The sequence below is a fragment of the Cricetulus griseus genome, chromosome 4 (genome assembly GCF_003668045.3).
Source record: "Cricetulus griseus strain 17A/GY chromosome 4, alternate assembly CriGri-PICRH-1.0, whole genome shotgun sequence".
NCBI classification, from domain to species: Eukaryota; Metazoa; Chordata; class Mammalia; order Rodentia; family Cricetidae; genus Cricetulus; species Cricetulus griseus.
Genome location: NC_048597.1, coordinates 169,650,569 through 169,675,416, shown reverse-complemented (window position 1 = coordinate 169,675,416; position 24,848 = coordinate 169,650,569). Strand labels below are relative to the sequence as shown.

Sequence of the window (24,848 nt, the reverse complement as noted above, 5' to 3'; positions counted from 1 at the left end):
TCACTGAGGAGGGTGTGGTTCTGACTCGCTGATAGCCTAAGCCAGCAGGTGTGAAGAAAGGAGTCACCTGGATAAGAGGGCTCTACCTTTGCTGTGAGGCAAGAAGGACAGAATGTCATCCCCAGGCTATTCCACTCCTCCCCCAGCCAGGTGGGGATGGCAAAACCCAGGCTCTGATCAGTCAAGGGATAGCTCAAACACGTCTGGTTGGACATAGGCTTGCATGCTGGACCCACCTGCTTGCTCCTCTCACAACCTGCAAAGTTGGGGCAGAACTCCCAAGAATAAAACAAATGGAGAGAAAGAGCCATTTGTGCCCATCATCTCTTTCTGTCCCAGCCCCACAGTCAGTCTTCCCAAGCTCTCAGTCTTTACCATCACCCTGGACTCACTCTGATACTGACTGCCTTTCTTGCCTGAGCCATTGCAGCAGCCTTTCTGTTGCAGCCTTGCTCATTTGTTCTCTGAGAAGCAAGTAAGGTATGCCCTGCCCCAAAACACTGGCTTCCCTTGGACCCTTCATCCCTCTCACACACAGTACCAAGCCATTAGCTATGCGCTGTTCATCCAGACACAGAGCTCATCACTCCAATTCTCATCCAGCCTCAGGGAAGACTCACCCACTGTTCTCTTCATCCATCCTGTCTCTCCTCCAACCTTGACCTCAACCCTCAACCCTCAACCCTCAGCTCTTCCCTGCCCTAGATAAGAGGTGTGGCTTTCTCCTCACATAGCCTAATTACTACCACAATAACTTGCTCAGGCTCTGCATGATGGCAGGAGTGGGTGGGTGTTTATTCAAATGCTTGTATATACTCTTGGAGGAAAAGCTCCAGGAAGGGTTAGAGTCTGTCTCTAGCTCTCCCATAGTCCCTACAATACCTTTCAAGTGTCTGTCATGGTGTCCCAGGCAACACTTGCTAAGTTAAGTCAACCTGAACTTTTGCCTACTAGAAAAATATCCATTGGCTCTTTCAACCTTGCAAAAGGCTTTCAAAGTGTGAAGCACAAGGCATTTAACAGAGAGAGAGAGAGAGAGAGAGAGAGAGAGAGAGAGAGAGAGAGAAGAAAAGGGAAAAAACATAGGTCCCAGAGAGGGGAAGGAACCCACTGTGATCCAAACAATAAGCTTAAAGTGGTCCCTGGGCCCAGAGCCAAGGGTCCTAGCTTGCTGAAAGCCTCAGCTAGCACCAGCCGCCAGCAGCTCTTCCTCCCAGCATGACTCCACTGTGCAGAACAGACAGCAATGGATGAGGATGAGAGTTAGAGTGAGTCCAGAGGAAATAGGAGGAGGAGAAAGGGCCAAGGGCCCATGGAATGAAGGTTCTGTCCCCAAGGGAAGGCAGGTCTGCCTCAGTGGCAGAGGGTTAATGGCTTTTCTGAAGATCACAGCTGAGGGTTAATCATATTCCTTAATTCCGAAGCCCACCATAGCCTTTCTCATTAGCATCTTCAGGCCATGTCTACCCTATACCCAACCCCCCTCACCCCTGCACAGCATACAGATCAGCCACTAACGCTTTCATCTTTACAGGGCTGATAATAGATTGTTATTTAACCTTGAGTCCTACACGAACTCACTTTTGCATGACAGAGGAAGAGAGAGAGAGAGGGGGGGCGGGAGGGAGGAGAGAAAATATGTATGAGTCACCCTTTCAAATTCTAGGTATGAAGGACTTTCTCCTGGGGGACTTACTCTAGGAACCCATTCAGGGAATGGGCTGTCCCTCACTGGGCAGGCAGCCACTTACCACCTCTTGCCATGTAGACTCCATTTAGATCTGTTAATAAGTCCCACAGCAGACAGCTAGCATCCATTAAATAACCCTTTCCCAGGACAGAGGCAACAAATGAGGCAGCAGGAAACCAAGTCACAGCCCCTCCTCCCTGAGGGCCACAGGGCCTGGCAGCTGGCCCAGGCAATGTGGATACTCTCCTCTGATACCCAGGATATGGGAGGGTCGTAGTGTAGGGATCAATCCTGAGCGATCAATACCAAGATCCACAAAACTGAAAACTGGCTTCTGGGTCCTGGACTGCTGTCCCTACGCTTCTATCATGACTTAGGGATGTGCCCATGACTCCAGCCACTATCCTAGCATTCATCTGCCCCTGTGTTGACCACAGACCAGCTCCCTTGGGGACAGGGAAAGATTCAACCAAACCTTGGCCAAGACTCCTGAGGACCAGAGCAAGCCCATCCATGTAGCAGGCATGAGGGCCCCGCCAGGTCAGGAGGAGTAGACATGCACTGATATTCCTCCATCCAGCAGTAACTCCTGGAGTGTTTGTGCTGACCTTTCCCTGTGACTGCTAATCCCCTCAGGGGAGCAAGAGGACCACTGCCACTGTGGCTGACAGCCCCTGGAAGGGCAGAGGCAAGCAGCCCATGCTGAGACCATGCAGGGCTTCATGCTGAGAGTTATAAGCTATTTCTCCACCTTCCTATCTATGTGGATTCTGGGTTTTTCCATGAGTTCCCCCACCCCCTTCTAGGGTCCTTCATATGCGCTGAGCTGTGTGTCACCTTCATACCCTGTTGCTTGTGTCACTCTCCCACCTAGAAGCCCTCTTCTTTCACCTCATCACATCTCCCTTCAGAACTTATTCTAGTCCAGCTTCCTTTGAGTTTTTGGACAACCCAGAGTCTCCCTTATTTGGACATTAGTCAATGCTGTCACATTTCATCTTCCAAGCTATCCCCATGTGTTTTCCCCATCTGCTGTTTAATAGTGACTTCAAGTCACCTGAATCCCAAATGGTCTAAAGCCAAATAAACCCAGGTTCTGGAACCTGAAGGCCTATGTGGCCTTCTGAACAGGGCTGGAGTAACTTGAACGGAATAGAAAGAGTCTATGAATATTGGTACAATACTTGGAAAACAGTACACACATCTAGCAAGTACCCTAGAGCATGAAAATCTATTCATTGAGTAATACTTTAGATATTTGTACTAAAAAAATAGTCTGGAATTCAGAGGGATGTAGCAAAGAGGAGCATCCAGCAAGTGTTGTCACAGAAAATGAGAGAGCAAAATGGCTCAGAGAGTTAATGTTTGATTATCCAAACCCTACCACATGGTGGAAGAAAAAAGCTGATTCAAGCAAGTTGTTCTTCAACCTCTGCATATGTGTTGTAGAGCGCGCATGCGCGCGCGCGCACACACACACACACACACACACACACACACACACACACAGAGATTAAAAACTTAAAGATAAAAATGGAAAAATCAGAGCAGTTGGACATGACAATGCATCTTCTGGGGTAGGTGGGCTCTTTTGATTTTTAGGAGGGTCTTATGTAAGCCAGGTTAGCCTCAAACTTGCTACATAGCTGAGGTGTCTTCCAACTCTTTGCATAGCCCAAGTTGTCCTTGAACTCCTGATTCTCCTGCCTCCACCTCTCAAGTGCTGGGATTATAGGTCTATGCCACCAAACATAGATTATCTTGAAGTGACTAAGGTCACTTGTAATGAGAGTTTCTTGAGACTCTGTGTATGCTCTTGTTTTGATTGTAGATGGAAAAGGGCAGAGTGGTAATTATACATAAACAATATGCACTGAGAAATGGGAACATGGTGGCATTGAGTGACTGCCTTTTTTTCTGATACAGGATTTCTCTGTGCCACCCTGTAGACCAGGCTGGCCTCAAACTCAGCGAACCACCTGCCTCTGCCTCTCAAATGCTGGGATTAAAGGTGTACATCACCACTGCCCAACTTGAGTGGTTGTCTTAATGTAAGAATATAGGAATTTTCCCTTCCTTTTATTTACTACTTTTTATAACTGGGACAAATACTTGTGACATGTAAGGGATATATGTATGACCAAATCTGGTATGACTCCACACCTGCTCCCACATTCTTCCAGCTGTCCAGGCCTGGGGGACCCCCTGAGCAGCCCTTATGGAACCAGTCCTTCCTCTTCCAAGGCCGAGATGGAGCCACCAGTTTCTCAGGGGACGCAGCCCTGGTACTGGAGTATTATCCTTCTGCCTCAAGTAAGTGCCCAGTGTCCCATCAGGGCAGAATTTATCAGGAGAGTCCTATTAAGGGAGGTTTGGGCCACCTGCCTCTGCTTTCTATGAGGACTGCCTAAGGGCCTCCAGGAGCCAGGAAGCCTCCTGTACAGATAGAAAAACAGAAGGTCCAGCTTAAATCCATGTCCATAGGCCAGTTGCAGAGCACAGGCCAGGAAATGTGGACCTGTCCCTGCCTGGACCCCATATGCATTTGTCAGAGAGAAGAGAGTGTATTGGAGAATGGGAGAAGAAACAGCTAATCCCAAATCCCAATCCCATAGTCTAAACTGACACACACAGACACAGACAGACAGACAGACAGACAGACAGACAGACAGACAGACACACACACACACACACACACACACACACACACACACACACACATACACACACACACACACCAGAGGACAGAGACAGGGTGATCCAGAAAAATACCTATGGATATAAAATCTGCTTAGAGTTCACTCTGAACTAATAAATCTATAAAGAAACAAAGAGGCTGAGTGTGAGGGAAATAGGAGGCAGGGAACCAGGGACATCAGGAGACTAGAGAGCTACATGTCCAACACCAAGGATAGAGCCCAGGAAATGCCTCAAAACTCATCTAAGAATCTGGGCGGTAGGAATAGGAAGATGTTGACAGGAGACTCAGTTGGTCCTTCCTCCCACAGTGAAAAGCAGTGAACCATGGACCCTCAAGAAACCCCTGGGTGTCTCCGTGCTACCACTAAAGTCTCGTCTATACCATAAGATGTTGACAGGAAAAGGCTTGAAGGGACTGTGTGTGGAACGGCTCCCCATCATTGTAAGTTCCTACCATTCGTTGGTCCCCCACATGGTCCCACCCCACTCCTATAGAAGGGAATATGGCTTCTTGGGGGAGGGGATCAAGTCAGGGTTTCTCTATGTAGCCCTGGCTACCCTGGAACTTGCTCTGTAGACCAGGCTGGCCTTGAACTCAGGAGGCTTTGCCTCCCGAGTACTGGGATTAAAGATGTGTACCATCACCACCCAACTGAATATGGCTTCTTAACAGCCTCTATCAGGGCACCCACCAGGGAAGCCTGCAGGTGCGAGGAGCACCACCGACTGGTCTTACCTGTGGAGCTTGAGAGGCAAGCTGGGGTGAGCCCCTGGAAAGCAAACCTGGGACCCCAGGAAGTAACAGCAAGAGCTCAGGCTTTCCCAGAGCTGGGCCCAAGGCTTTCCTTACCCCATCATCCTATAGGACCTGAGACTGATGACAACCTCTCTAGACCTCATTTCTCCTCTCTATCCACACATCCAGGACACAATAAACAGAAGGTTATACTCGGGCTCTGGGGGCAGACTGATTGAGCTCAAATTCTGGGTTTACCACTTGCCAGCTTATATGTGACCATATTCCTTTCAGTGGGAAAAATACTTAGTATCCGTGCCTCAGTTTCCTTGTCTATAACACACACACAGACACATACACTCATGCACACACACATTCACACACATGCACACACACACATTCACACACATGCACACATATATGCGCATACACATACACTCATGCACACACACATTCACACACATGTACACACACATGCGCACACATATGCACACGCATACACAGAGAAGAGTGCTTGGTCACAAAGTTGCTATGGGATTTAGTCCGGAAATACATATAGCACATAAATAGAATCTCAGTAATGTCAGGCCTGGTGGTGTCTGTAAACTCTGGCTACTCCAGAAGCTACAGCAAGAGGATGGAAACTTTGAGGCTTATCTGGGCTACAGAATGAGTTTGAGAAAAGTGTGGAGACCTTGTCTCAAAATAAAAAGTTTAAAGAACAAGACTCGGGATGTAACTTTAGTGGAAAAGCACTTGCCTAATATGCAAGCTTGCAAGAGGCCAAAGGTTCAATCCCCCTGGGAAAAAAATAATTTTATCATTACAGTCTTTATCATCATTTTTAATATTTTTGAGACAGGGTCTTGGGTATCCTAGACTGGCCTCAAACTTGCTATGTAGCCAATGATGACTTTGAGTTCTTGATTCTCCTGCCTCTGCTTACCAAGTGCTGGGACTGCAGGCATGTACCACCACACCCAGCATTATTGTCTATTTCTGTGCCACCATCTCCCTAGATACTCCTGACATAACAGCAAACAGAAACTTCTATTCTGCCAGAAGACAAGTGTGGAGGTGCCAGTCAGGTGTTGAATGGAGTGAGCAGGGCCGCGCTGAGGCGGTGCTGAGGCATAGGCAGAAGGCCAGATCTGGCATCCCTCCCACACTCCTTTGTACCCTCCTTCTTCCCAGGGAAGCCAGAACAAGAGGAGGAGCCAAGGCCTTTCCTGCACTGGCCTGGCCAAGTAGACTCACTGCCCCTTCTCCTCCCCAGAACACCAACCTAAAAACCATCAATGGCGAGACCCCCACGGTGAACCTCTCCTTCCAGCTGCATTCCTGTGAGGTAAGGGTGGTGGCCTGGAAAGGCCAGACATGTGTCAGCTCCCATAACCCCCAGTGAGTGACAATGTCCTTCACAGGGGCTGACCCTCAGGGCCGGGGGGCGAGGGGGGGTCAGGGAGAAGGAAGAGTTTGCTGATTTAGATGAGAAGTTCCAAGGGGGTTTGAGATCTCAGGAAATCAGACTGAGTGGTGCAATTAGGAAGAGGCAAGAACAAAGGGCCACTAAGACAAAAAGTGTGCCCATGACCCAACCTAATCTAAGCCACACCTCCTTGACTGGGGATCAAAGTTCCATGAGGGTGATAGGGGTTCTTTTGGGGGTGTGGGCAGGATCCAGTTTCTTGCAGTGTAGGACTGGTGGCCCAGATTCCTTGCTGGCTGTTAGCCAGGGTGCTCTCAGCTCCCGGAGACCGCCCACATGCCTTCTTATCATGGTCCCTGTACTGTGATGCCAGCAGGCACAGTTAGTCCCCAGCACACTTTCTCTTCTGTCAGCAGCCAGAGAAGACTCTGTGCTTTTAAAAGCATGGATCATCATCTTGTCTCGGGGTCTTCTATGTCATATAACCCAACAGAATCATGAAAGCAATGGCTCTCTGTTTGGCAATTCTAAATATTGAGGTGTGGGGGCTTGGGGTCCCATTTTTGGATCCTGATTGCCATAGCAGAGTCCATCCAAATGGGAAGGTTACCAGGGCAAGCCCTGCCTGGGGGAGGTCACTGCTCCTCTAGCCAGGTCCACACCAGCTTTGACACTGCTCATAGCTCTAGCGTACCTGAAAGCCACCCACTGAAAACTTCTCCACTTCCCTCTCTGGTACTAGGGTGTGGACAATCTGATCCTGAACCCCGGAAATGTTCAAGCACTGATTAAGGGCTAATCTAATCTTGCTAGCTTCTCAGGACAGAAAAAAGGTCCAACAGCTGTGGGGTAGTTCAGAGCCTTATGTCCTTACCTGTGAAGAACATGGTCATTCCATGCTATGAGGCATGAGGAGACTGTCTGGGAAGATGACAGCATGGAAGCCCCGGTATGGTGCTCACCATCATCCTCTCCAGATCCCTCCAATCCTGCTCATGGCACCCACACCTGTACTCCCAACTAAATCAAAGGCGAGCATACGAAACCCATAGAAATCAAAGCAAAAGACTCAGGGAGGCTGAGATGGCTCAAGCCTGATGACTTGCGGTGGATCCCCAGAATTCATATAAATGTGGAAAGAGAGAATGGATTCCACAAAGTTGTGCTCTGATCTTTATGTATGCACGCGCACGCACGCACGCACGCACGCTCACACACACACACACACACACACACACACCACATAATAACTAATAACATGTGCGCCATGTATAATAACTAAAAATTTCAATTAAAATATTTCTTTTAAATCCTGAGAAAGGAGAAGCAGGGAACTATGACATTTCTCCCTGAGTATCCCAGCCTTCTGGGCCTTCTCAGGGTCTAGGATCTGTCAATAGTCACTGCCAGTCTCTTGCTATCTACCTCTGCCTCCTGCCTTGCCCCAGGACACATGCACTCTGCAACCAGAGGAACTAGACAGAGTAGGTACCCCCGGCCAGGAAAATGATGGGGACAGACAGTCAACAGGCAGGTGGGTAGGACATGTCCCCTGTTGCCCAGAGGCTGGGCACAAAGGTCTCCAGTGATGAATTATTCACTGGAACTGCGCTAAGTGCAGAATTAATCCCTTTCCTTCCAGCTGGCGGCCTCACTAAATTATCCCTCCAAGTCATGCGGGAAAACGCTGCCGAATTCATTTAGCTGCTGAGTGTTTTGATCTGGGCCTTGTGATTTTAGCTTCCCCTTTCCTTAGCCCCCTTCCCCTGGAGGTGGGGGAAAAAAAACCCTTTTAGTAATGGATTTCTAGGAAGAAAGAAAAAGAAAAGAGAGCAAGATTAGGTGTGTACCAGAAAAAAAAAATAGTACTAGCAGAAATGCAGATCCAGCAGCCAAGAATTTGTACACAGAGGTTTCTATACATGTCTACACGCTAATGCTCATGCAGCCACACATGAGTGTTTACACAGGGACAGTCACATATGCTCAGATATTCATGTGTACTCATCTCTTCAATGTTGCATTACGTAATGCACATGTATACACACACCCACAGACATAAAATGACAGACATTTTCACACCTGTGTGGATACATACATAATCTCTCTGTAGCTCAGCTGTTCCTTGGTGACTCCATCTGAGAACTGGCCAATAAGTGACTCATTTTGACTCTACAATGTTGAAGACTCATTTAGGGATGTGACTGTGGTAATGCTGGTGTGAGTGGATTTATCATCTGGTCTTTGCAGCAATGACAGCCATCTCTATGCTATACAGAGAAAAGGATTTTTGACATCTGTCATTGTATACAGATATAAGGTCAATTTCTTACAAACCAGACACTGGGCAGGTGAAAATTTTACCATGTGACCTTGTGGATTGAAATGGGGGCATGTCCTAGGGCTATAAAGCCCATGTTCCTCAAGGTATATTAATTTAATTCAACTAATTTTAGACATGACCCTCACCTAATATAGACACTATCTCTTTTGCCATCTTCCCACTAAGGGTTAAAAGAAGAGAGTTGAGAATTGGTGAAGGGATCAAGTGATGCTTCAGGTAATTCTAGAAGGGTCCTCTCCCTGTATCCCCATCATTATCCTCACATACCTGCAAACAGTATACATCAGCCCTTATGTGAAGGGGTTAAGGGTTAGTACATTAAACAAGACCAAGAAAAAAAGAAAAAGTCCTTCCCTTTATAGACATCAGGGGACAGAGAATAGAATGAACACATTAGTTCATGAGTAGATACTGGGTAGTGATATACAGCCTGATGGCCCTTGAGATGATAAAATCCAGAGTCCCTAGAAAGGCTGTTTGGTATCCCTGAGTAAACAATCTGAGTGAAGTTGGCGCTTAGCTACTGTGAGAGGCCAGGATCCTTCCACCATGATGTTCTACCTTAGGGGAGGCTTAAGCTTTATGGTCCATGCTATGCTTCCTTATGTGCAGTCTATGGGCCAGTGATGGCAGAGTCAGAACAAGGACCACCCATTAATTCCTGCCAGCACAGCCTAAAAGCTCTAGGAGCCACCACCAGGAACAAAGTGCCAGAGTCCTGTGTGCATTCCAGCTGTCCTAGAGGGGCTTGAGGTGGTAGGTGTCTTGGGACACCTGACCAACACAACTGACAAGTCCATCCTTGGGTAACTCAGGAGGGACATAGAGAGGAAGTTCTCCCAGCCTGAGGGTTGAAGGTTCAGCACAGGCTGTTCTAGTCCCTTGGACACTTGGCAAGCTCAGTCTGCCACTCTCAGAGCTCAGGGATAAAAGTGTGGTGGGTGTCCAAAAGAAGATAGCAGAGGTCTCCCTCAACAAATGCACCGGGACAGGAACATCCTCGGCCACATCCACCACCGTAGGTGGTCATCTTATCTTCTCCCCTAGCTTTGTCATAATAGGGAGCTCACTTAGCAAAAGCCCCTCCCAATGACACAGCAGCTGACTCTGAGAGATAGAAACTTCCCTCACACTGAGATCCCATGCTTCCTGGGTCTCGCCTTGCTCCATGCTCCCAGCTTCACCCTCTGTGGCTGCAGCACGCCCCGGCAAGCCTTCTGCATGGATGGCATCATCAGCCAGCAGGCATGCTGGCAGATTGATCAGCTAACACAGCCTGCCGGCTCAGTGATTGGCAAGCATTATCTCTGGTTTGGGATATTATGCTTCAGATGGGATTGTCAGTGGCGGGGGTGTGGGGTTGGAGTTGCCCTGATGTATTGTTTCTCTGTGGGTGTTTGCTGCCTCTGGTGATCTGTCTGAAGCTTGAGTTGCATGTGTAGGAGAGTGCCTGAGCCAAACATGCAGGCACATAAACTAGAATATATGCACCCGGTCCTCTCTTCCATGAGGTCAGTAAGGTAGACTACAGAGGACAAAGACACTAAGAACCCATGAGCCCACAGTCACTACACAGATGGCAGGACTCAACCTTTGGCCTCCTGCTTTCCCCCTTTGATCTCAGCCTTTTCTCTTTGAAGAGGGGGATGTGTTGTTTCTTACCCCCAAGAGGCTTTGCTTCTCCAAGTGAAGCAGCCTGCCCTCTTTTAATAATCCCACCACATCCTGGGTGCCCTCCAGCTTTCACGCAGCCTCTTTGAAGTGCAGCCCAAGATAAGCAGATCTCCCTCACCTGACCCTGGTGTGCACATAGTAGGTGTTCATTGGGCCCATTCTTGCCTCTCCCAGGAAATGCACCTCCCTGTAAGTGAGGCAGGACAGGACCACATGAATACTTTGGTCTTGGGGACATTTTCCTCTCTTAGTGTTAGGAGTTGAGATTTAATGGATGACCAGTGTTTAGGGACATCAGGTGGGCAGAGATCAGGCTTCCCGTGTGTGGCCCTTTACTCCCTTTCTCTCTCCCTGGAAGTGTGGTAGGGCAACAGTTGTGGCCACTAAAAGGGCCACCCTGGTGCCTACATTACAAAGCCCTCTCTGGCTACCAGCGCAGAGTGAAATCAGCCAGGTGGCTAGAAAGACAGGGCAGAGGACAAGTGTAATCAGACAGGTTTTGGATAATTTTTTAAAAGCCCCATGTGATTGCTTTGGGTTGGTCCTTAGAGAAATCTTGACCCAAAACTGTCTCCATTTCCCAAACCAAACTCATCTGCCCAGACAGCTGGCATCCAGGGTCACACAGCTCTCTCCTCTGTTAGTCTGTCCTTTGGAAGATTCTATTCCCACCTTCAAAGAGTCCAGCTCTCATGGAAGAAGGATGGACCCAGAAAAGGGACACTTTTCCTTCCAGCATTTCACAATACCCCTGGCTACCTTCCCTGAAGTCCCCTGGGCTGTCTTCACTCTTTAAGGCCAGATGGGAGAAGACAGAAAGCTCTGTCCCATCCCTCTTTCTCACAGCACCCTGCTTCCCTCACTGGCTCAGGTCCAATCTAGAGAGACAGGTGCAGTTGATAAAAGAAAGTCTCAGTTTCCCAGGGGCCACCCTGACCCTTGGGTCACAGACCCTTGGGTGACTGGGGGTGGCTCATCACCCTTCTTCCAAGCTTCCAAGCTTCCCACCTACTTTTTAATCTCTCCAGAGTTGCCTTCATGGGTGCCATATGCTCTGAGGACAATATGGACACCATAGTCACTCTTCCCATAAAGCCTACCTCAGAGAGGAGGGATTCTAGTACTTCTTTCATCACACACACACACACACACACACACACACACACACACACACACACCACGGTCCTATAGACTACTGGCTTGCTTCTCATGATAGGAGCTCCCCCACTTCTTAACAGAAGCCCTCTCTGACCTCTATAGCTCCTTGTAAGCCTCTTCCTCTCTGTGTGTTTCTTCCCACGGACCTCAGCTCCCATATTTATGTCAGGCCTCCTGGCATCTGCAAATTTTGTTGCTTTCCTTTTTAAAAAAGTGCCTTAGTATGTAGCCCAGGTTGGCCTCAAATTTATAATCCTACTGCTTCAGCTTTCTGAGTGCTGGGATTACAAGTATGCATCTGCTAAACAGTTTATTTACCCTCCCCTGTCTGAACCAGCCCGCCTACTTGATGGGCCCATTACACTCTTCACTTCTGATTCCCATACTCCTGTTTATCTACTCTTGGCCATTCTTCTCTTAAAATGTTCTCCAAGACAGTGACACGCCATTGGTAGTATTGGGTGGCGCAAGACCACCACTCCTTTTCGAAATGCATATTCCCCTTTTATACAGCCAGAATCTGCTAGTTTGAATCCTTCCAAGGCAGTGAGGGTCACTGAAGTATGGAGTCCAGTCTATAGCACCTGAGTAGGACAGCCCACCCTTGCCTGGTACTTCTGCTCTTTCATACTTAGACATGCTTAAATGTACTTCCGGCATCTCATCTTCATCTCGGCCCATTTTCTAGGATTGAGGACACTGTAGATGTTGATTTTATAACACACTGAGAGTCCTCCCTGTCTGCTACCCCAGGGTCCAGACCATCCGTGATTATAGTCAAGATGCTCAGCCTGTGACACACAACGCGCATCTTCAGACCTAGGTTTGAATCTTCTCTGAGCTTTCCTTTCCTCATCTTTAAAGGGAGTTGTGATCCTACATACTTAGGAAGGTAATAGGTGCTGAGGAGAGAGATAGGGCCTGTGCTGGGGCCCAGAACAGGGTCCTGCAAGCACTCAGAAAGGGAGCTCTCAGCACTGTGCACCAGAGCTGCTGACAAGCATACTGAGTTCAGAGATGGGGGCAGGGCAGTGGGATAGGGGAATAGCAGAACCCCACTAATCCATCACTCAGCACCTGCCCCTCGTGACAGCTGCGCTACCAGCTTTCTGCTCATGCAGACATCAAAAAGCCTTGTCAAGTGCTGAAGATAAACATCACCAGCACATTAGTTTCCACAGCAATTTCCACCTTGCCGTGTGTGTGTGTGTGTGCGCGCACACACGCACACACTCGCCATTGTGTTCTGTAGCATGCATGTGAAGATCAGAGGACAACTTGCGGGAGTCAGCTCTAACACATGCACGTTGTCAGACTTGACGGCAAACTCCTTTACCTCCTGAGCCATCTCCCAGTGCTCACAGACAATTTTCTGAGAATGAAGAAAATTTAAAAAGGTGATTATCCACTCTCCAGAGGTTAAATTTGCCAAATTTCCCTGCCTGGATCTGGGGCTATGGAAGAAATGGATACATAAAAACCTACTTCTGGGTCTGGGACCAAGATCCAGGCTGTTTCTGGTGTGAGCAATTCAGGAGGACCGATACAGGTTCATCTCAAATTTATCACCAGCCTCAGGGCCATTCTTGCCCTGAGAACATGAGCCTGAAATGCCTCTAAAGAAACAGTGTCCTAAGTCAGGATGCCGGGCAGGCTGAGGAACCTGGAAGCTTGGAATGTCCTCTGCGCTGCTTTCCTTACAAGCTCAACGCAGAATTTGTTGACTGGAGACATGAGAGGAAGAAAAAGAGGAGTAGAAGCTTCTAGAAAACCTTCTAAGAAAGTGAGAGTTGGTCTAGATGATAAAGCATGTGGGGGCCGTTGGCGGATTCCATGGCAGTCGAGGGTGACCGAGGTGGAAAGACAAGCATGCCAGGCTGACTGAGCTTAGTGAGAAGTTTTATTAGAAAGGGAAGGGGGGAGGAAAGAGGAAAGAGGTAAAGAGACACAGAGACAGAGAGAGGGCAGAAGAGAAGAGGGAGACAGGAAAAGTCCTGTCTGCCCCAGGGGAACAGCAGTGAAGAGAGAGGGAAAGAGACTGTAAGTGGGCGGGGTCTTTCTTTTAAAAGCTTTCTTTGCACCCGGGCTGACCAGGGTACTGCCTGAGTGCATTCCGGCAGGGGCAGACCAGCATAATGCCTGAATCCTTACACTAGGGATTCTTCCCAACTCAAGACCAGACCAGTCTAGGCTAGTCCTCCAACCAAGCCAGATGGATCCCTGGCCCAGCCAAGATCACACATTTATAATTTCATTAGGGCTCTACTTATTTGGGCCCTGACCCGTATCTACCAATAAAGCACTCCAACAGATTACCACCACGCGTGATGCTACACTGAGAATACAAGGCCGAGGAAGTGTCACCCAGAGGCGTGGTTTGTGTTATACTTCAGATAGTGGCTTGGAAATTGGGAAAGCAGAGGTTTATCAGAGACCAGCATGGAGGCTTGTGGGTCATATGGATGCTGTAGCAAGCAGTGACCCTGACTTTGTAAGTGGGGTCCAGATTGCAGAAGGATTGGGTGGGTGACAAGACACAAGGTTTGGACTTTGCCAAAAGTGATGGGCAACTATAGAAAATCCTTGAGCAGCAATTGGGTGTGGTTCTGTCCAGATGTGAACAGAGACTAATGAAATGTAGGTAAAATGATTTCTGGCCCATAAGAGTGAATAAGCCCACAGCCCATCCACTAAGCCACAGGCGGGGCTCTATTTAATCCTAACACCCCAACAGAATTTAAAAAAATAAAATAAAACAAAACCTTTACGGCCCCCATCCTAAGCCCCTGCTTGGTGATGGGGGGGGGGAAGCGGTTTGACACCATTTTTCTGAAGGATATGTCATGGTTCCATTGAGTGCTAACACGTGGGCCCGTTTGACTGGGAGATGCTCAAATCTGCCACAACTGCAACAACCCTCAGGATGCCATAAATGATATATGCATATATCATAATATGCATGGGAGGCAAGCCCTCTTGAAGGGCTTGCTGTCTGGACCTTGCCTACAGCTGAAGAGATAAGAACCTACAACTGCAGCCCACAGGAAATGACAAAGCAGTGACTGATCAGGGAGCAACTGCACAGGGCTCATTATGGGCCTGCCAGCGGGCGAGCCACCCTTATCAGGGAGAAAATTGTATCAGACCTCCTGAATTACTAGCGATTGGAAGCAGATTTCTTGGGACGCACTTTGTTAGATACCTAATGAGCGGGATACAGGAGAGCAGAGCCCTAAGCCTGGCGGGGCGGGGGACAAATGTCTTTGTTAAACAGAATTTGTCAGTTTCCGCTCCAGGCTCCCTGGGGAGGGTTCAGGGCCAGCTAATTGAATTAAGAGCCTGTGTTCCCCACCAAGAAAGCTCAAGGCGGGGCGAGAGGCGGGCTGGCCGGAAGGCGGGCACTTTCAGCACCGTGGACAGCAGCTGCAGCAGGGTTGCTTTGTAATTGCCAGGGCAAGCAGGAGCTGTTGCATTTTGCATGACCAGGGATCTAGGGATGGAGTAGAGAGGAGGGCAACAGAGGTGTTGAGGGTAGGGAGAGAAGACAGGTGACCTAAAATGCTGCCAGCTTGGAATGTCATTGGCCCAGCCTGTCTCAAAAGAACCCCCTCTGCTTGTAAGAGTGCCTGCTGGACATATTCTCCCTCCATGTTTCTCATGTGGTGTTCAGCAGCTGGCACAGCACAGGGCCTGGGTTGGGTGCTGAGTCTGAGCTGGTGCATGGCTATGCATCTCTTTGAGCTTTCAAAGTCAGTCCCCAATTACAGTTCTAATGAAGCAGGATCTGCTACAACCACGGAGCTACAGACTGAGGGGCCACTTGTCAGCCCCATGCTGCCCCAGCAGGCCTGCCAAATAGAAAAGCAAATAAACAAGCTTGTGGGGTGAGCAGGCAGAAAAGAATGGGGTTAGCAGAGCTGGCAAGGCCTGAATTGACAGTTCGTCCACAAGGCTTTGCTCTCTCCAGCAGCCTGCCTCCTCCTACTTAACCTGCCTTCCCTCCTCCTCAGGATACTCCCCTGCCTAGCAGAGACTGGCAGAATGAATTCACAGTTCTAGACTGAGAGTCTCATTTTTTAATTTATCTGTCATGAAATTAAAGGACTTCATACAAAGTATCAGAATCTGCCTGAAAATATCTGGCGAGTGTATAACTCAGACCCCAAAACATCAGGTCCGCATCACTGAGTTAGCCTGTCTGGTCCTGGAACCTTCCAGGATGGACAGCACCGAGACAGGCAGTGGGGGAGGTGACTCCCTCGGCAATTGTCCCTGCTTTCTGTAATGACTGGGCCACCTCTGGAGACCTCTTTTGATTTCATTACTCCTACTTCCTCCTCTAACTGGATTAGATGGCAGTCTATGAAATCCAGGGCATTGAGATTGGCTTTCTGCCTGGAAATGAGGAGAAATGTCATTACAGGTCCTGAATCAGCATCTCACCCGAGCTTGGACCCACCTGGTCACTAGGGAGGTGGGTTTTGTCCTGGCTAGTTATTCCTTATTTTTCTAACACCCACCCATCATTTCGCACAGTAAGCATTTCATGGCTATCTCTCTGCAGTCAGTCTGATGTTCAGCATTTTTAAAAAGATTTATTTTATGTGTATGAGTATTTTGCCTGCATACATTCCTGTGTACCACATGCATGCCTAGTGTCCATTGAAGCTTGAAGAGGGGACCAGATCATGGGTGCTGGGAATTGGGAATAGAACCCAGATCCTCTGGAAGAGCAGCCAGTGCTCTTAACCTCTGAACCAACTTCCCATCCCCAAATGTTCAAAATTTCTAGGTAGAAGACAGATGTGGTGCTTTCCCTTATCCAAACACTCACTTAGAAAACCCCAAACTCTGTGAGTTCAAGACCAGTATGGTCTCCAGAGCAAGTGCCAGGATAGGCTCCAAAGCTACACAGAGAAACCCTGTCTCGAAAAAAAAAAGAAAAGAAAAAAGAAAGAAAGAAAAGAAAAAGAAAGAAAGAAAACCCCCAAGCTGTGTGAGTCAGATGCTGCACTGGGCACTTCCAGGGCATAGAAGACTCGGTGTCATTTGGGAAACATCTAAGTGAATTCTGTAGGAATGGTGTAGGAAGCTAGGCTGGTGTTCACAGATTTAAATGACCTGCTAAAGTCAGCCTCAGGTCACCAAATGCATCCCTCTTCCATGCCAAGAGCATTTATAGATATTTCTCTTAGGAATTATCTATTTTATACCAACTCAAAGGAGAGGGAATTGGGGCCTAGAATGTCCCAGGTGATGCCGTGTGTGTGTGTGTGTGTGTGTGTGTGTGTGTGTGTGAGAGAGAGAGAGAGAGAGAGAGAGAGAGAGAGAGAGAGAGAGAGAGAGAGAGATCCCTTATCCTGCTGACATAAGCATGTAAAATCCCTGTGTTATAATTCATTTCTGAATCCCAAAGTGTATGGCACATAAAGAAATCATTGCAAATGCCTCAGTGTTTGAGGACAGCATCTTCATCTCAATTTATGTAGTCCAGGTGTATTGTTTTCATGTAGTGTCCACTTAGTGAGGTAACCCACACCCTCCTCATTCCAGTTGTTTAGAGGCAGACACTGGGGCACCTGGAGCCCTGAGCATGTCCCTTCTGTTTGGCATTGTGCCCATGGCTCTGCTTGCTTCTAGCAAAACACCACCCACTGAATAAATATGTCTGCATTGAAGCTGAGTGAGGATTCTAACAACTAATGCAGGGTGAGATTGTATCACATTTGAGGCCTCTGCAAACTGGGAGACTGTGTGATGCTTCAAACAAAAGGCTGATGGTAGAACTAACAATGGGTTTCAAATATGTTTACCTTAAGTAAAAATATATTACCAATGTATTTACTGTGTGTACGTGTGTGTACGTGTCAACATGTGTCATGGTGTATATGTGGAGATCAAGGGACAACATGCAGGAGTTGACTCTCCTGCTGCTGCCTGAGTCTCAGGGATCAAACTCAGGCTTAGCAGCAAGCATGTTTACCTGTGGATCCATTTCACCAGCCCCCAAGTTTTAAAGTGACCACCTCCACAAAAATGCCGCTGACACATGTCCCTCAGTCTAAGGAACATACAGTTTGGTTAGAAAAAACAAAAATGGCAAACTAGCCTTGAACCACAGAGCAATGTGAAAGTACAGGAAACCTGCAATTGGCTGAGCCAAGATGAGTGTCTGGCATCCAGTCCAGGTTCCATCCAGGCCACATCTGTTAGGTATGTGAACAAGCTCATTCCCATGTAGCCATCCTGAGGCTTTGTCCCTGGGCTGGCAGTGCTACGAGAGACCTTTGTGGGGCTAGAGCATTAAAATGAGCAAAGGGGGACTGTTTTATGCACTGACCCATCTTCTCCTGCTGGGTAAAAGTCTTGGTTAGTCATTGTCTTCTTCTATGTCCATGCTTTAAAGTGATTCTTTCCTGAAGTATACCCTCTTCCTCTAGATCAGGCAGTTATTTCCTAAAGGTGGTGGGGGACTTTGGGGGGGGTGACAGATCGATCAATTGTGTGTGCCAGGTCATGGAGAGGTGGCCATGGAAACCCAAGTTGTCATTTATGCCATGTTGTTTTTGTACCTGAAATGAAGCATATTTTGCACTTGTAAATGAGAAATCTGTATGTGGGCTCTGTGCTGGGTCAGAATGCAAATAAAACCATTTGTACTACCCCCCCCAAAAAATGAAAGTACAGGTAACCAATACTGGAAGAATCCAGAAAACCCTTGATCAAGAGAGGACAGAGGCACTGGGCTTCCCAAGGGAGGAGGAGGGAACAAGTGAAGATGACGTAGATGGGTCCACCAAAGTGCACAGAGAGGCATTGTAAGAGGTGATCAAACTGAATGATAGAGATTAAATGGAAAAGGGGGTGAAAGAGTAGGGCATTTTAGAAGTTGTCACTATATGGTGTATGGAGGCCATTGGTTGCATACTCACTGAGCACCTATTAAGTACCTACAGTGAGCAAGACACTGGAGATAATAGTATAAGCCCTTGCTTATACGAAACTTCAGTCTTGGTGTGAATACTGGGAGAAGGCAGAGAGAGTCAATAAACAAACCCACTGTTTGAAAGGTATTTTCATAGAGTAATTACTGTGAACACTGTAAAACAGTATGCTGTGAATGATGGGGTTATTTTGGAGTGGGGGTGTGGTCTCTGTGTCAAAGGACAGGGCTCTCCAAAAAGATTATACATAGGTGAGGCCCAAATGACAGTTAGGGGACAGTTGTATAAAGATCCTTGGGCAGAGAAAGAAGCAGAAGCAAAGGTCCTGAGGCAGTAAATCGCTTAGCTTGTTGGAGGAACTGCAGGACACTGCGGCTGGGACCCATGAGCAAGGGGCAAGGAGTGAACAGAGGACAGGTGAGCCATGCCAGGAAGCTTGGAGTACAGCAGGCACAATGGAAGGGTGGGTTCAAAGTCTCTCTCCATCTTTTTAGAGGCCAGAAAACTTCTTGACACCAAACAACACCAAGGCTCTGCCCATCCTGAACCCCAAGATCCTAGATGAGAATCTGGGTGCCATTCGTGAGTCCTGGTCCATGAGCTCCTCAGGCTCCTCTCTGGAAGCAGAGGAACCTCAGACACTGAATGACACGGTAAGTGCCTCTCCCTAGGACATGGAGGACTTGAGTTGTGATGGGGCAATGGGGAAGGAGGCTCAAAAGCCATCCCTGAGATCACTCCCCAGGTGGCGAGTGGACCACCCCTTTGGCACAGTCTGCATGTGAGTTACCCACAAAGACAGGCTAGTGGGAGGAAGGTGTGACTCCCTTTCACAGTTTCTTTACCTTTTAGGCGGGCTCCCCCAGGATGTATTAGAAATTCCTATAATGCCTGCTTCGTAACCAGCCCAGATTATGCCCCTCAGGCCATGGGAAGCCCCCAAGAGACTAGATGTAACTTATTAAAGGGACACTAAACTATTTCCAGGCACAGTCTGTCTTTGATCTTGGGACCTGGCCTCAGGAGGGCTACTTCTGAGTCTCAGCATATTGGTACAGATAGCAAAAGAGCATACACTCAAAAGACAATCTCTCTGAAGTCCCCAGTGGAGACATCACCACCCCAGTCAATAACCATGAGAGATCCCATATGTGGCTTTCCGACGGCCATCCACAGTGGATCCCATGAGCAAATGGTGCTCCGAAGATCCTAAGGAAAAGCCCCAGGCAAAGCCACCAATCTAGTCCTCAGGTCTCCTGTGAGGACTTGCTCTTCTCTAGTGGCAGTCTCCTCATTAACCCTTGGCACTTGGCAACTGTCTGAAACATGTACCATAAGACAATAGGAAAGGCTGCTTGCTGAGTGTACCCAAGAAGTCCCCATATGGAGCACCTCCCCAAGAGCAGAGCTTTCCTGTCCAAGCGACAGCTCTTAGAAACATTTCTAGCACACACACTCTACCTTTGCCCTGTGGAGAATCAGGACTCAGGAGCCACCTCCGGCCCAGCCATCAATTGCATTGAAAATAAATGTACAGATCTCAGCCAAGGAGATTCGGGAAACCATGGTAAACCAGTCTTGTCAACCTGCACAATCTGACCGAAATCAGTACAGGAGAGAAAGAAGGTGGATTTGAAAAGGCCAGGGTAGTGAGAAAAAGTAAAGTGGCCATTACAAGAAAAGGCAGATGGGAAGGAAGGAGAAGGTGAAGGGGGTCGGTCCTCCCTGGTTATCACCGGAGGACCTGTCCTCACCTCACTGCCTTGGAGTGAGCCTACCCAACCCTAGAGGGCAGAGTTCACCCTGAGTCACACTACCTCTGAGAGCAGAGATGCAGACCCTACTTGAACATCTTGGACATAATATGAGCAAGGAGTGAGCAGTGCCAAGCCCCACCCCGCAGCTGGGAATGGCAGGGGCTCTCTGGTAAGGTCTGAGCTAAGGGCAGCAAGTCTGAGAGCCTAGGTCATATGCAGTGGTAAACACACATAACTTAATGCTGTACATTTGTCTGTGGTGGGAGACATAAAAAGGAATGGAATGCCTGGGCTGGAGGCTTATTGAACCTATGAAATTGATTGAGGATGATAATGAATGGGAGAGGAGGAGGAAAAAACGGCTTGGGAGGAAAAGAGCCTTGCAGGGTAGGCTGGATCTGATGGGTGGACATTTGAGGACCCAACTTTAAATGTCAGGAAGGATGGTATAACATGGATAGACAAACAGTTAGTGTTGACTTTCTCTTTCTTTCTTTCTTCTTTTCTTTCTTTCTTTCTTTCTTCTTCTTTTTTTTTTTTTTCTTAAGGAGAGGAATTAGACTGTGGCCACTAGGAAAAATTCTTTCTGACCAAGAATAACCACCATTTGTGACCTGTTTTCATTTAACAATGGTGGCTATGACCTGGTCGTCCAGAAGTAATATGATACCTGCCCAAGGCTCCCTGACCTTATCAATCCATGCTATGGAGCATCCAGTGAATTCTGGGTAGCTGCAGAGGACTGTGGTTAGCTAATCCACATTTTGTGCCCTGTAAAAGGCAGTGGCCCTGGCCCTCTTTCCTGCCCATTCTAGTCTATTCCAGACCCATGCTAACCTTGAACCCTCCTTCCTGACTCTTGGCTTCAGCCTTTATCTTCCCATGCCTGATTCAGTCTCCAACACAGCACAAGGACACTCTCCCTGCCCCTGCTCTCTCCCCACCCCCTTGCCATCACTTTATCCTAGCTGCTATCTTATAAACCTATAGGCCAGAGAGGCCAGAACTCAGAAAAATTCGGGCAGGGCCAGCCATATATCTTCCCACGGCTAAGAGAACCCAGTTACAAGTAACAGAATGTGGTTGGGTAGCAACAGTCTACAGTTCCACGCCAATCACAAGCAGCTGTGCAGCCACGGGTCACTGTTCCATGGCAACCAAAGAAAATTACATAGCAATGGATGAACTCATGCAACCAACAGACACAGTGACAAGCAGCAGAATACAGCCATGGAGCCCAGGAGTGTGGCTGCATAGTAATAGACCCTGGTGTAAGATGATGTCACCCAGCACTGTAGGGCAGGGAGGCATGACTGTGGGACAGAGCAAAGGCACAGCCCCTGAGGTTCAAGGCACAGACTTAGAGCAGCAGATACCTGAGGGGCCCTGAGGGCACCTGAGCAGGAGTGACACAATCCTGAGGTATGTGACTTGGGGCTTGTATTGGAGAGTGTCATCAGCAGAGCCTGTGGCTGAGGCAGGGTGCCTTGTGGCACAACAGTTGTGCAGTGACCCCAGGATGAGTGAGTGGCCCCCTCTGCTCTCTTCCGTGGCCTTGGCTGAACCTTTCTGTATCACCTGACTTCTGTGGCGCCTCAGTCTCTGTCTAGTGTCGCCGTGTGGTCCCCAGAGCCTCAAATCCATTTTATCTCTGGCTCCCTCCTGAGTCTACTTGGGAGTACTGAAAATTGAACATTCTCTGGAAAGATGCTTCTTGGGGACAGAGGCGCAGGTAAAGGGGATGTAGTCTGAGGTCTTCTGTGCAATACTCCCTGCCCCTCACAGCACACAGACCCCAGCTGGGACTCCTTCCAAGCCCAGACATTTCCTTCCATCCCCAGACACCTGGCTCTAATGCAGTCATTCCAGGGACAATTTTTTCAGGGCAGTGCTGGGTGGGACTGCTGAGATCCAGGGTAGGACCCATGGCAGAACTAAGGGAAGCAATGTGTCCCTTATGAGTAGCCCAGAACACACATTGCTTTGCAAGTGTTGAGCTCCTGAGTCATTCTCAAAGAGACAGTTCTCCCAAGATCCACTCTGCCAACATCTTGTCCTTATCCCATGGACAAGCCACCTCACTCTAGCTAGCTAGTGTCTTCTGATGCCACAGCCACAACAGGTAAACTGAAAGGTTCTGTTTAGTCTTCAGAGGGGCCAAGTTCCACTCACAAAGACCCATGAGACATCTCCAACTAGGTAGAAGCCTAGGATGACCCAGCCTAATAAGTGCCCAGTTCTACACCCAGTGAGGCCATAGGGGCCAAAAGAGGAGACTGGGGCCTGAGAACTGGAGATCCCCTTCATATAGGAACAGCCTCAGACTATCAGAGACACAGAGCAGACAGGACTGACCATGTAAGGATGGACAAGCAGGGGAACTGGCCCAGACAAAGGACCTTCCTAAAGGAGGTGAAGAAAGAGAAGAGAGGACATGGGAAGGCTTCCTGAAGGAGGAGGACCAGGCTTTAGAGAAGGTATTCAGTGTCTTTTCCACACAGAGGTTCAAGCAAGTGTTGCTCCCCTCCATTCCCTCCACCCCACCATTGATCACTTGCTCTCTTCCTCCCCCCTACACACACACACACACACACACACACACACACACACACACACACACATGCACACATGCACACACGCACACACACGCACACACAAGCACACATGCCATTGTCTTTGTTATATTCCCATTTTTTCTGATATTACTTCTACTCTCTCCCTCCCTCCCTCTCTGTTTTCACTTCCCTCCCTCCCTCTGCCCTGCTCACAGCAGCTCTGAGGCCTACCAGAGGGCCCCGCATAGTAGAAAATGAATAATTGACAGGATTGTTAAAAGATTCAGTGGACTTTTCTAAGCTCCCCATGCTGGAATAACTCATTTCTTTCATTCTCTCTTTGAAAGCCTTCCCTTCCCTCCTCCCATCTCCTCATCCCTGCCCCACCCCCAAGCCCAAGCTTTTCTTTGCCTTCCCCACCCCCTGCCCCAGTCTGTGAGTCCTACAAGCTCTGTCCTTGACTCCAAGGTCTCTTTAAGTCACTAGCTGTCCTTGTCTTGTTTAAGTTGCTCTTAGGGGTTGCAGGGTGACTCCCCCTGAGAGGGCTCCATTTGCACATGGAAAGAAAGGCCATGGGGGCTTCACCTGAGACACACACCTGAAGGAGTGCAGCTCAGCCTAGGAGGTCAGACACCCCAGGCCAAGAGCATGCTCCCAGGCTAGCACAGAGAAGTTTCTGCTGCCCCTGCCCAGTTCTGTCACTTCATGTCCTTGTGCCCTGATTGTCTGTCTGTAACATGGGAGAGCTGCTCTCTTGGGCAAAGCAGACCAGTAAGGCCTTGAGAAGGGAGGCTGGTCATGTGACCAGAATCCCTGTGAACTGAAGCCTTTGTTCCTTCTTTTCATGGCCAAAGGGCAACCAATCTACCTATTTACTCTGGGTAAATCGAGCCTGACCATCCCCATGCTATGGAAATTTCCCTGCTCCAAGCCTGCCTCATTCTGAGCCCCTCATATCTTCTGCCTCCTTCAGTAGCCCATGGCCACAGGGCACAGTCTTGCCTGGTCTAGCTCCACACTGGGCCCTGCACTCACTCTCATTGCCCTTGAAGTGACCTTGAACTCAACCCTCCCCTTGGGGCTCCAGTTCCTGCCTCTGTCAGCAGAAGACATTGGAGCAGATGTGCCCTAGTTCCCTGAGACTCTGCAGTGTAGCTGGAGCTTCCATCCTCCCCCAGACCCCACCCAGGTGAGTGGAGACTCAAAGCTGACTTTAGTTCCCTCAGCACCACCTGGTGGCAGGTGACCTCTGTGGCCACCAGCAGTAGTCACTAGAGGGAGACCCAGTATTCCCTTAGACTCTATTCACACAGGTAACAAGAAGTAGAAAAACCTCCGTGAAGAGAGAGAGCCTCAACCTAGGAAGGGTGCCTTGGGCTGGGTAGTTATCACAGAGGCCAAGAGGAAGATCTCCAGGCCCTGAGAGGACATCTTCCGTTGTTACCACCACCACTCCTGCCTGCAGACCCAGACCCTGCAGAGCTGTAGAGACAAAGAACAGAGGAGAGGGACAGAAACCCACACAGCCAAGCATGAGCCACCCAGGCTCACCTCAGTGTCAAAATAGACTCCTGGCTGGGTGCCCTTCAGATCACAGCGTCCAAGCGGCCAGCCATCTTCTCCACGTAGCTGTTGCTCCATCCCTCTTACACCTCAATCTCCGCTGTCCCCAATTTCTCTGCCACTAATTGTCTAGCCATTCTGCTCTTTTCACCTATACAGCACCCATTTCTCTGCCCCTGACCTCAAGGTGCATGTCCACCATGCACTTATGAAGGCCCCTCCAGTTCCTGCTCCTCCAGGCTGGATGTCATCTCAGGGCCCTGCACTGCTTCTCCTCCTAACCAGGGAGCCCTGTGTG

General features: G+C 48.8%; 1 protein-coding gene across 1 annotated transcript in view; it reads left to right on the top strand.

The window, feature by feature from the left end:
* Positions 1-24,848, top strand: part of Ccdc33 (coiled-coil domain containing 33) — a 94,981-nt gene that overhangs the window by 46,367 nt on the left and 23,766 nt on the right. The window contains 3 exon segments of the mRNA XM_035444219.1: positions 3,874-4,003; positions 4,699-4,832; positions 19,170-19,328. Of these exon segments, the coding sequence (XP_035300110.1) occupies positions 3,874-4,003; positions 4,699-4,832; positions 19,170-19,328 (423 nt within the window).